The sequence below is a fragment of the Drosophila innubila genome (assembly GCF_004354385.1).
Source record: "Drosophila innubila isolate TH190305 chromosome 3R unlocalized genomic scaffold, UK_Dinn_1.0 2_E_3R, whole genome shotgun sequence".
Lineage (NCBI taxonomy): Eukaryota > Metazoa > Arthropoda > Insecta > Diptera > Drosophilidae > Drosophila > Drosophila innubila.
The window spans coordinates 10,808,648-10,822,625 of NW_022995380.1; the positions used below are offsets into that span (position 1 = coordinate 10,808,648).

General features: G+C 35.3%; 1 protein-coding gene across 4 annotated transcripts in view; it reads left to right on the forward strand.

Moving 5' to 3' along the window:
- Nucleotides 1-3,564: 3,564 nt before the first annotated feature.
- Nucleotides 3,565-13,978, forward strand: part of LOC117792684 (forkhead box protein O) — a 33,266-nt gene continuing 22,852 nt past the window's right edge. The window contains exons 1-4 of one of the 4 annotated variants that reach the window (XM_034632909.1): nt 3,565-3,836; nt 4,610-5,006; nt 13,121-13,404; nt 13,466-13,680. In XM_034632909.1, the coding sequence (XP_034488800.1) occupies nt 13,188-13,404; nt 13,466-13,680 (432 nt within the window). In that variant the 5' untranslated portion in view covers nt 3,565-3,836; nt 4,610-5,006; nt 13,121-13,187. Of the gene's footprint in view, nt 3,837-4,575; nt 5,007-13,120; nt 13,405-13,465; nt 13,681-13,978 lie in introns of all 4 variants that reach the window. The other 3 variants (XM_034632906.1, XM_034632905.1, XM_034632908.1) reach the window with 3 other exon arrangements.

The following is a 13,978-nucleotide window of genomic DNA, read 5'->3' on the forward strand; positions in this document are numbered from 1 at the left end:
ACTCCCGATATTTCAATGTGGATGTCATTTTGAAGAGCGTCGCGCTCTTTTATCTCAATATCTTGTATCTGGCGTCGTCTTTAAGCGGCATCAGGAAGTTCTTCATCAAATTTACATGTACACATACACACGTATGGAGGAATGTGTGTGTAGCCGTGTGAGTTTGTGTGATACTCGACTCCAAACCCCGTTGCCATTTGCATATTAAGCGTCGTCATCAGCAACTGCTCGTAGAACTACCAGTTTTATAGGCTCAACCTACATCTGTATGTGTGTCTACACAAGTCGCACTTTCATTGACGCCTTTAGGTTGGTAGAACGGCTGAATGGGAGGGGTTGACAGACAATTGGTATACCCTGCGTTAAGAGTATTCGAAGGTAGTGCAAATGTCCGTCTGTCTGTATAAGAGAACCGATCGAAGAGATGCTAAGAGCTGGAACCACCGAAGTTAATGTGTAGACTAGTGATTTAAATCGAAACTTTAAATTCAAATGTAAAATCGACAAAAACCAATTGATTTTTCGATATATCTGTAAATAATACATCTAGTTACAAGTAATAAGTTTTCTCAACCAATTCTTTTACAAACCTTTTTTTTTCTTGTATCGTTTTAATGACTGCTTCACACTTTGGCATTTTTTGTAGGTCATTTATAAGGGTCGCTTATGAAAAAATTTTTATTTTTAAATCTGCAACTTAATTTAAATTAATAATATTCAGAAAGTTGTCGATTTTTTATGAAAGTCAATTTAATCAACTCGATAGATCATCAATCTATCTCGATTCGTAATTAATTATTATTAATGTGCAAGCAATTCAAGTTTCTCTTGAAATACCAGATTAATTAAAAAGCTATAGCCTATAGTTTTATCTTGAGTTTTATAGAACGTAGTTTGGATTTTCCTTAAAATTGCTTAGCGGTCGGATAAAAAGTTATTTAAGAAGGGTATATAAGGCCAGGGTATCTCATAGTCATGCTCTCTCGACTAGAGAGTTCTAACTCGATTTTTTCTCAATTGCGTCAATTCTAAAGTCGTGAGCTTGTCTGTTTGCATTTATTACGTCGCTCAAGTTAATTACGTGATATGTGCATATTGCACAATTCAATTAGAAAATAATAAAAATAAGCTGGATCAAAATATCGATAGATAATTTTAGCTCTTTTGGTAAAGCATTAAAGCTCACATAAATAACAGTAATAAGTGCTAAAAATCTACATAAAATAACTTGAATACTCATTTGGCATTCTACACGCATATAGATGACACCAATGATTAACAATCTATATTCCAGTTTAGACCCCATCGAGCCATCAAATTGTTAGTAACCATATTCAAATTCGATTTGCGATACACTAAAAAAATACCACACACACACACGGCAATACATATACACATGTATGCGGAGAGCAAACATTCTAACACAGTGTTAAGCAAACATTTGGCGAGCTAACTCTACAGTAGTCTCCGCTGTCTGCTGTCCGCTCTCATCTCTCCCACTCTCCGCTGTCGCATGCCAGCACAGTCAAGCTATTAACCAGAAATTATAATATTTTGAAGGCCAGTCAACGGCTGATATCATTACTCCCATCTAATTCCAATTGCGTTGACGTCGCGCAAAGATAATTTTTAAACTACGTCGTCAATTGTTGGAGCAGAGCTTAAAGCTTGCTACGAGTGCGACTGCGACAGTGACAGCGGCGGCTGCGCGTGCGCTATGCTGTGCTGAAAATCAGCGTAGGCGCAATGAAAAATGTTATCGTCATCGCCAGCATTAAGCGGTATTTCTTATGCGATGTCTGAGACGTCATTACGAGTAGTGTTTACAATCCATGCGACGAGCTTTCGTCACTCTTCACTCTCCATATGGTGGGGACTTGAGTTGAGTACACGCGGCATTTTGGCGCGTATTTGTAACCTGAGTTTATGCCTTGTATTGAATTTGAAGTCGATTAAGACTACGATTACGAAGACGACGAGACTGGAAAATTCGACACGCGCCAGCGAAAAACGAAACGAATTGCAACTGAACACGCAGGATGGTCGCATGGTCACTCTAAAAAAAATAAACAAACTGACTTCCGATTTTACTATTAATGGTTCAATTGCTGAATAAGTTGCAAAACCAGTCTTAATTACTTTGAATCAGAAATACAAAAAATCCAATTTCGTTATTATATAATAAAACAGAATCAAAGTTTTGTTAAGATTAAAAAATCTACAAACATCACATAGTTTTATTTCCTTGCGGATGGTATTTTAATTTTGTCACGTATAGTAAATATGTTTATTCTTGAAATGAGTTAATGTTGATTAATAAATCTTACCGATTTGTATAATTGTAGTATTGTTATTTTTTCTTTGTTTGGTAATTATCAAATACAGGGTATTCAATATGAAGGGAATCAAATCTTCATGGTACCGGAGATAAACGTTCTTTCTTTTCTAGCTTAACCTAAAAGCTGTAGATACATTTTTTAAAATGAGAAAGCAGCGGATTGAAATGTATCTTTTAGTGTAGAAACCTATTTGGCTCAAGGTTTTCAAGTGGAAAATGTGCGAGAAAAGAGAGGCAGAGCTTGAGTAGAAACTAAATTGATTTCTGCCTCATAAATTCTCATCTAGCATCGATTGGGAAGCCCCGGGCACATACACTCGTACCTACATACATACATACATATGTACATATTTGCGTCTAAACTGTGATTCCTGTCGGTGCAGTCTTGGCCATAAAAACCGCTAAGCCTTGCTTAAACTCAGGCGTCTAGACTTCATTAGCAGCGTAATTTGTGGAATTTATGTGGCAGGCACATTAAAAACTCAAATGCCCAAACGAATGAAGCAAGCAGTCTATGCGCAAAACTGGAAACGGCTCCCGACTTTCGACTGCATATCGGGGGGGACTGGGAGTAATAAAATTCACAGCCCATATTCATATTTGTGAATATATTCGTGATACTTGCAGAGCTGGCATTATCTGTGTGCAATTTCGGTAAATTTCCCGAGCGTAGATAACAAAGAGTTGCTTTCCATTTGCTTCTTATCACAACTGACACTGACCCCTCTCACCGCACTCGGCCAGAAACAGTTAGGCAGTCAAGAGAAACGTACTAAAAGTTTCCAAAAAAATTATACTAAATTCAGAAATTAATACAGATACAAATATCTGTATGTACATTTGTATGTATAAAATAAATAAACTATTGGCTCGTTATTTATTGTCTATTTGGGATTTGTGTGAGAGTGTTGGTGTTGTAATACTTAAACGAACGAAAAAAGAAAACAAATACAAAACGAAATGTGAGCGCCAAAATATAAAACGTGCATTTTTGTGGAACCCAATTGTGGATGCCAGCATACGCACACAGGCACACAAAAGCATTCAGAAGAGTGTGCTCTTGAGCGCAAAGCTCTCTCGTCGCTCGCCAACTCAATTCCCATACCATAAATACACACACACACACACACACACACACACACACACACACACACAAACAGTCACAGACTGGGCGCGTTCGTGTCGCTTCGTCGTTGCCGTTGTCGTTTTGCCGCTGCTTCGTTTTGTAGCGTTTCGTATACCAATCAGTTGTCAGTTCGCATCCAACTAGAAAGCAGTTAACGAGCAGAGTCCGTTGCGTTTGCGGTTAAAAGCCACGAGGTCGTTGAGCGTTTAGCGCGCTACTTAACCCCAACGTCACCAAATTTACCCGAGCCCTGCCCAAACCGTATGATCACGTGTTCTCCCTCTCCCCCGTTTCTAAATAAGTGCTGAACGAAAAATGTGATAAAACAAGTCTTGTAAAATTCAAAATCAAAACATTTACAAAGTGAAAAAAGTGCGCACAGATTAAAAAAAATACACACACTTACATAGTTCAGACACACACACAAACACAAATACGCAGAGACAGCGACAAAAGCATAAATAACTAAATAATAAAGCGTGTGCAGAATGCGTAGTAAGAAATTAAAAACAAAATATCTATGTATGTATGTTTGTATAGAGCAGCTATAAAGCTGGAATGATCTTTTCTGACTGCCGGTTCACACACGCACACACACACACATGACTTGAACATTGGTGCAAAATCAAAATATCTGTTCAAATTCAAATTGGAGTAAAGCAACAAAATAAATAAACAGTAAACGTGCATACATACATATGTAGAATATAAATTTTTTTCCGTTTGAACTTTAAACATCCTCATACATATGTATATGTATATAAGCCCAAGTGTTTCTCTGTGTGTGTATGTGTGTGTTTGTGCGCGCGTTTGTAGATCGTTTTGTGTGCCGTCGTCGTCGTCGCCGTCGACTGCGCAGCACGCTTTCATTGAATTCTTATACGAATTCCAATTAATTTCTGTATGCGTCCAATTGGCATGAATTGGTGACGTGACGCGATCTATCTCTCTCCCACTCTGACACTCTAACTCGTCTCTTTACAAAGCTGCGCGCGCTCTTTTTATAAAGCTTTTATATTGTATATATATATATGTACATACATCTCTATATATGTGTGTCTGTACTTATGTATATTTGCTCTTTATTTATTTATTTTTTATTATTGCTTAGTTAAATACAGTTAAATTTGTATGTCTACATGTAGCTCAAGCAGCCGCCCACAAAACAACAACAACAACAACAACAGTTGTATGTATGTAGAATCGAGCGTGTGAGCAAGAAATCATGCGAGTTAGCCTAAAAACAGAGCTAAATAATAATTAATACAAAAAACCTGCACAAGTTTTGCTCAAAACAGCACAACATAAATATCGTACTACGTGTAATCAATACATACACATGAATACCCTATAAAAAGACAACCACAACAAGTGAATAAAAGCAAAGCAAAGCAAAACAAAACAAAAACTACGTAAAAATTAATAAATAAGTGCAAAACTTGTCAAAATAAAGGAAACAAACACACAACTTTAACAAGGAGCAAGAACAACGACAACACACAGCAAAAACCTTTTCATAAATTTCCAATTGGAATTACACAGGTAAATAACAGTTATATGTACATTTGTGAGTGCTGTGTGCATGAGTGTATGTGTTTTATTAATAGCATTTAAAATATCTGCCCAATTAACGCCTACAAACTGTTGATTTTGAAACGCTTGTCACCAAGCGGCTTATGTATCTAGATACAAATGTATCTTTTACTTTATCGCAGAGTATGCAACTGAGAGAGTATATTATATACACAAACTTCTGTTCTTTAACTGAAACACATATTATTTAAATATATCGAGATACAAATGTATCTGTAATATTTATAAGCGGCAATTGTAACGCTCTTTTGATTTTTCGGGACATTTGACAGTGCGTTAGCAGTGATTAGTTAGCATTTTGTTTGAGAGCTCAGTGCAGAGATCTTAATTAGAGCACTACTGATAATACGTCTAAAAATAACACGCGCCACTGATAGCAGCGACTACAGCGCGTGTCGTACCACAGCCGATGTCGCTTTCGCTTTGTTTTTGTTGCTGTCGCTGTAGCCAGCTCACTTTTGTACCCTTTTTATGCTAAATAAATTTGTACATATTGTAAGTTTTGAGTTTGAAAATTAGACCCCGATTGATCCACTTGAAAAAGTTGTTCACTATAATTGTACTTTGAAAACTAGAATCTGGTTAATATATCTAGACCATTTTTTATAATGTGTAAAATTAAAAACACAAAAATTCAATATCCAAATTATATGTATCTTTTTTTTATTGTTTATTTAAATAATTCTGTTGGGCTTTCATTTGTTCTATAAATATTACATTTCTTTATATTTGGATAATTATAAAACATAAATCTAAATTCCTTCTCTAATATATTGAAATCTTGCTTTATCATTGGAAAATAAAATATATCTGTTGTTTTTTGTTCAACAAAATTAAGAAAAGAAATTTAATATTCCTTTTTATTAAATACTGTTCTACATATCATCGCGTAATTACTTAATTCTTTTTTGTTCTAATTTTTCAAAACAAAATTGACATTGAAATGTGATTAAGCACTAGTTATTTTTTTAAATGGGTCGACTTTTCGGGGTTTTAGGGAACAGAGGCGACAAGTGCTCATATACTCGAAATGCTCATGTATTTAGGTAAATGTCTTATCTATAGTCGCTGGTGGTAGTTGTTAAATTATAGATTAAAGACTGGCATATCTTCGAGTGTTTGCTGGCAACATTTAGAGATAATGTTTGTGATAAGGATAGGCAAAAGTTTGCCAAAGAATGAATTTAGTTGGGAATGGGTCAAACTATATTTATGTATTAGTATATAATATTAGATTATAACATCCTTATATACTCGAACATAATCATCTTTCGTAAGTTTTCATAGCGTCATTGTTGATTGATTGTTCACTCGAGTAGATTTTCCATGATTTCGATAGACTTTGAATTAAATTAATAAACAAATCGCAATGCTTTTTACTGACTTTTTTATTTATTTAGAAACCTCTTTGCACTCCCCTCAAAATGCATTGCGCGTGTTTCTCTCTTTGACCTCAAACGGCACGTGTAAATCTTAATGCAAGTGCGACAGAGACGGAATATTGCACTTTTAATAAGTATATGTATATACATATTTGAGTGCGCTTCCGCGATAATTGAGTTAATAAATACTTAATAAAAAGGTAACATTCTCAATCAGTCGTTACGACAATTAGATGCTCTGCCTTTGATTAGAATTACCTAAACAGCTATAAAGCTGAGCTGGATAGCTGGAAAAGTGAACTTACCTTTCACTAACTGTAGTTTCAAATTTCTGAATAAATTGATTCAATCGATATACCCGTTTTTCCGGAGAGTGTATAGAAACCAGAATGCGGTAACGAGATCATCGCAGCAACTACGAGTATTGCCGCCTCTTTTGGCACTTTCTTTGTTGCATTCCAGCGTTGCACTTGTGAGGGAGAGCGTCGTCAACACTGTTGCAGTGCGGCAGAGTGAGAAAGAGCAGCGAGTAGAGTGAGAGGCAGAAATAGCGGGGGGGATTTGTGTGAGCTCGTGCAGTGTGAGCAGGCGAGATGATTTACTTAAGACCAGAAAGTAATGAAAAATAATGACATAATCATGCAAATGCAGTCGACACTTGGAAATTATATACATACAATATACTTACTTATTCGATAAACGATAAATTGCAGCGCAAAATGCAACGCGACAATTGTACAAAAGGCTTACAAGAAAGTTCAATGGGAAATTTTTGGAAAGATAAGCTGACAGAGTGTACATAATACCTCGACTGACATGGATTCAACTGGACATATAAATACATATATCTGATATTGTCATATCCACATGGCAACAATGCGTATTGGGAATGTGCAGTCAGTGTGCTGTTATCACATTGTATGTGTGTGTGTGTGTGATAAGAGCTTAGCTCTGTTAATGTGATAAAGTGGCAAACATTTTAAGTGCATCAGTGCAAAAAGAAGAAGAAAAAAACTATAGCAATTGATCGACTATCTATAAACTTGTGGATACAAATACAAATCTATATATAGATATATGTATATACGTATACAGAAGTCATGCTTGAGAGCCTTGTGAATAAAGCGTTAACAAAGTCTGATATTTATCAGGCGAAAGTTTCACTCTCGAATAGAGAATGATGGAAAAATGTTAATCAGCAGGTCATGATCAGGTCAGGCGATCGAGCCGTGTGTTGACACAGCAATCTCTAATCAATTCATGCAACGTTGTGGCAAGTGATTGTTGACTACCTCTCAAAGGTAGACCACATCAAGGTAGACATTGGACCAGTTGAGGTGCCAGCTGTCAGCTTATTTAGTTTTTTGTTTTTTCTCTCTCCATCTCTCTCTGTCTCTCGCTCACTCCCACTCTCATTCGCGCTCTTTATCTCTCGCGTTCTCCGTCTTATTGGAGGGCCGCCTCTTGAGTGTGCAGCGTCTTTTTAAAGCAAAGCCAACGCTGACATACTTACTTTTGCTTTAATAATCCTGTTTGACGAGTTATGCCAGACACATACATCTATATACATTTGTATGCATCTGTGTATCTTCTACCAGCGAGTATGTATCTTTTACTTCCACGTAACTGAACCTGGCCATGTGCGAGGAGGGCTTAGACAGATCATGCATAATAATATCACATGAGCATCTGCTTGGCAGAGTTATTCCCCAGCTGATAAGCAGCGCAGACTTATATTTATATATGAAAATATATGTATATATGCTATATAAATAGATACTTGAAGTTATCACTTTAGTCGGTCCAGTTAAACATATATTTTTATCTTTGCTAAAAGTTATTATCGAATAAGAGAATCTCGGGGAAATTACATAACAAAGTTTTGCTTGTTATTATTTTTATTTTTGTTTCTGTTTTTCTGCCTCTCTTTTTTCATGCTTATTTTTATATTTTTTTTATACACTCATTCGCAAATATCTAAAGTGTTTTTTTTTGTTTATTGCTTTATGGCTTTATTCGTCGTGCTCTTTTAATAATTTTTCGCTCTGTGCAAATCTTGTTCTTTGTTTCGGTCGTTCTTTCAAACCTGACACTTTTTGCTAATGAGTTTCTGTCAATTAGAACTTTTCCTTTCAGCTTGCAAAATATTTCAACATTAATTTTTTGGCAATTTTGCACATCTCTACCAATTTTGGTTCCATTTAAGAATTGTGCAATAGTCTCACATACAGATTTAGAACAGAAATGTTTTAATTTGTCAGTTCTTCAATCATTCAAATGCTAATTTCTTGCCCACACATTTTTGTATTCTGTGAGGTCCACTTCAAGAAATGTGAACCAATTCTCAGTTCTGTTTCTGATATATTTCATTCTTCACGTAGTAATAATGGCCCCTTCCGATTATACATATACATACCATAGCGTGTTTAGTTTGCATACATATTTACGAGTTTTTACTTTCATCTTGCGTAGGTCTATTTAGTTTTTGTTGACTAGGTTTTGTTTTGAATGCGTTGGCGTTGAATTCTCTCGAGTGTAAACTGTAAACAAATAAAAATATCCAGCTGAACAAATCTTCCCATGAATAGGAAATATTGAAAGTCTAATCAATAAATGGCGTCATTTACAGCCAATATTAATGGGCTTTAATTTCAAGTCAACACAAAGAAATTAAGCGACTTGTGGTAAACAATAGCGGTGCTGATCGATTAGAAGTTATCCTGTTTTTCAGCGCAATTTTTGCAAGCGATTGAATGGATATATGGAATATGGAAGGAATATCGGACGTCATAGACTAGACGATGTCTGATGAAGTCTAATACATATTCCTTTATAAATTTCATATGTTTTTAAAAAGCTATTGTATTATATTTTGATCACTTGGTATAGGAACCTACACGTTAATAGATGACGCAACTTATTAATGATAAAGATGACTATATCAATCTCAGTTCAAAGCCCAAGATCTGCCCTGTTATTGTTTTGATGTTTACTCTTGTTCTTTTTTCTTCAGTATTTTTTTTTTTGCGTTATATGAAATATATATACATATAATTATATATATCTACGCTGGTTTGTGTGTTAATGACGTTCGTAAATTTCATTTTTATTTTTAATGTAAATTATTTAGCATTTCTATGTTTCTGGGTGACATTCGGCAACAAGTAGCTTGTGTATTTCATTTAATTGTGCGACGCAATTTTTTCGCGCTGATTCTAATACATATTTACATTTGCACAAATGTACATTTTCTTGCATATTTTTAATTGTGGCTACTTATACATATGTAAAAATATTATTTTTAAATTGATTATTTCTGCATATCCTTCTAAAATTAGTTGTCAGTTATCAAGAAATGAAACAATCAAATTGTTAAATTAAAAAATTCCATTTTTTAGTTACTATAAAAATATTTCAGTTCATTACATAAGTTATTATTACTCCCCTGCAAACAGCAAAAGTTACACATGATAGATGGTTCTGTGTCTGTAGTTCTGACAATCTAAAGAATGCAGTCAGTACCCTAGTCTCGACCAGAACATTCCATTTCATTTTTTTATACCCTGAGCCCATTGAAAATTGTCAAAATAGGGTATAATGTGTATGGCAGAATGTATGCAACAGAATGTATTCTTGATTAGGATCAACAGCCGAATCGATTGAGCCATGTCCGTTTGTCTATCTGTGTGAACGCGTCGATCTCAGAAACTATAAAAGCTAGAGACTTCAATCTTAGAATTTAGGTTCCTGGATACCATAGGCAGATCAAGTTTTTGTTTATTTTTGGATCGGACCACTATGTCATATATCTGCCACAGGAACTATACATCGAAAGTTATGTTTTAGTATGAAAAAGTTTTTTGTTTGTTGAGATGTCAGCATCAAACTAATAGAATATGCATCTGGGCTGGTTTTAATGCATCCTCACCAAATTTGGTTAAAATCGCTTTACTATATTATATAGCTGCAATAGAGTCGCTCAACCGAAAATTATGTCTTAGTATAAAAAAATGTTTTTTTTTTTTTGAAATATCTTAATCAAACTGTTAGAATATGCCTTTATGTTGGTTTTGTACATTCTAATCAAATTTGGTTTAATTCGGCTCCCCATATCATATAGCTGCCATAGGAACAATCGGTTGAAAATCATCTTTTAGTGCAGAGTACCTGGGCACAGGGTATCCTACTGTCGAGCGTGCTCGACTGGAACCGCCCACTTGTTTGTTGCTATATTTTGTAATTATTCTCTTTGCTGTTAGTGTCTAAGGTCAGTTAGAGGTTCTGTTCAGTTCAGTCAGTTGTTTTTACGGGTTTTTTCTGTTGTTAAACTGTTACTCGTTTCCAATTCGTTCTCATTATTTACGGTCATAAAATACTAGCAACAAAATGTTATGTAATGCAGCTGCGATGACAAACGCCTCCTTATCTTACTAATTTTATAATATAGCTATTTTATTGTCGATTTTTTTAGTACCTTTTTTTGGGACTATAAATGAATTTGCAAAAGGATTTTCTTACCTCATATGTATTATACAGACATAATTCTGAACGAAATCGGATCACTATTATAAAACTATTATAGGAACCGAAAGTTTTGGCTCGGAGAGTGCGAGAAATTGGATAAATTTTGGAAGGGTCAGAGTTGGTTGTTATGAAACTGGAATTCTTAGAACAACCAATGTGTGTGTAAATTCGCAGCACAGGTAGATTCCAAAAATACACGCACAGATATAAATACATAGGTGTGCATAGGTATGTGTAGGTTTATAAGAAGAACAACGTTTGTTCTTTGTTAGACTTCCGTGTTCTGTTCTGGTGTCTCAAGGTATTTTTCCTTTGCCATCTCTGCCTGCCGTATACTTACACACATAATCCTACATACATATAAATTTGTGGACCTAGAGCGCCACTGGTTGTGAAAACCGAAAAAGTATAATCAAAAACAGCAAAGAAATGTCGAAAAAGAAATACAAAATGAAATAAACTCAATAAAAAAGCAACAAAAACAATACTTTGCCGCGATCAACGGTCGTTGTTTTGCGCCTCTTTCGTTAAAATTTCATTCTATATATTTAACGAATATATGTAAGAGAGTGTGTTCGTGTTTGTGCTCTCTTTGCCAGAGTGAGACTGATGGGTGTGTGTGTGAGTGAAGTGTGTATTTTAATTCACACACATTTTCAATTTGTTTACAAAGCTCACAAAGAGAGAGCTATCGGGTAATCGGTCAAACAGCTTAACGAAGAGAGCGCCTCTTCTTATTATTTTTATTGTGTGAGCGAGTTTGTTATCAAACTGAAAATTTAAGAGAGAAATCAAGTTTATCAAAATTATATAGAAAGGAATTGAAACTAGTATTTTAAAATGCAAAACCACAACTGAAAATGTGTATACAAAAAAACTTAAAAAAGAGAAACAATAACAGCTTTTGAATTTCGTACAAAGTTCGTCAAGCTGCAATCAATCTCCAAAAGCTTATCAGTTTCCCTGTGCAGACAGCGCGGCCAGTGTCAATAGACTTCTGATAATGAGTGTATGTATTAATGTACATATACGTATGTACAGTGTGTACATATAATAAATACATACGTAGGGTTTATAGAGTGATTGCCAGCATTATTTTTGGTGCCTTTGTATTATCAGTTATTGGGGATTTAATAGTTACAAATGCTAAATTTAGTCACAAAAGCGTCTGCGATTGCAGCGTCCACACTTAAATTGATGAATTTTAATTGAGGTTGGAGAATGCTTGAAGATTGTGCGACGCATACAACAAGATCATAACCCAGAACATTATCGTCAGTCCAATGTCGTCCTTGTCGCACATTTTGCTGATAGAAACAAGTGCCTCGTCACACACATACTAACACGTACATACATATGTATGTACGTAAACACTTACTTAAAAAGTGTGCACACCCCCTTTTCGCTTAAACTAACAGTTTAAAATTATTTATTATTTGAAATTAAATTAACAAGATTTAAAAAAACAGCAATCTAGATTCTAGACAGTTGGAACGCTTTCGAGGTATTTAAAAAAATGTTAAATAATCCAATAATTGAGAAAAAATCAAAAAGAAACCAATCAGATCAATATATCAAGACATATTACCAAATAATTGAATTTACAAACAATATAGTCAGCGCCAAGCTTAAAATATTTTAAGATATTGGAGCTTTAAAAATATTCCAAGTTAGTTTAGTCAGAAAATAATCGAACTTGATGTAATTTAAGATAAAACGTCATAAACAATATTTGAACAAAATTTCACTCACAAAAGTGAACTCGTAAATTTTCAAAGCACTTAAAGATCGCGTTTCGTAATCGGTTTCCGTGCATTGAAACAGGTTAGATCACTTGAAACGAGAGATCGATTTAAGTTTGGGGACAGCTTCTTCCTACTAAATATGTTAATCGTTGAATTGAATACACACATGTGTATATTGAATGTATAGGTATTATGAAGCAAGACTTTGCATGCATTTGACATTCATTGGGAGTTAAACGTAATGACAGAATGACATGTCAAAAAGATTTTATGAAATTACTAAAGACGGCTAAGCATGAAAGTTAAATTGAAAGCTTATTTGATAAGGTCATTTCTAAACGCTTTATTTAGCGACTGTCAATTGATATCCCATCTCTATCTTTCTCACTCTCTCTCTCTCTGAATTGGATAGCTTTGAGTTTTGGAGCGAGCTGACGAAAGCTTTAAAGCTGCAACTCCATAACGAACTGTTTGCCATCATGGACGGCTTTGCACAAGACTGGCCCAATCTGCCCAGATCAGACAATGGACTACAAATGGATCAGCTGGTGGGTGAGCTGCATGGTGATGCCGGCTTTGAGCCACAAACACGAGCCCGCTCAAACACTTGGCCATGTCCGCGTCCCGAAAACTTTGTGGAACCCGTCGATGAGTTGGACAGCACAAAGGCCAGCAATCAACAGCTAGCACCTGGTGGTAAGTACACACTGCATATTTAACAAATAGACAACTATTTATACTAACTGTATCTGCACAGATTCACAGCAGGCCATACAGAATGCCAATGCGGCCAAAAAGAACTCATCCCGTCGCAATGCATGGGGAAATCTATCCTATGCCGATCTCATAACGCACGCCATCGGTTCTGCCACCGACAAGAGGTTGACACTGAGCCAAATCTACGAGTGGATGGTTCAGAATGTGCCATACTTTAAGGATAAAGGCGACTCGAATAGCAGTGCCGGCTGGAAGGTGAGTGCTCAATGATTCAATGATTCAGAAGGTTCAGAAAGAAATGTGAGTACTCAATGATTCAGTGATTATAACACTTAGCGAATTCATTTGAGTTGGAAATGTTAATTGGCTCTAGTTATACCATGTGAACCAATTTTTTATTGAATTACCTCCATGAGTAAATAAATTAAATGAAGCGAATAAATTGACGAGTGATTTATATATGACTTAAAACTTTATTCAATTGCGTTATCTATTGTAACTATGCAAACTATTTTATTATAGACTAAACTGAGTGAATGAATAATGTGCTTAA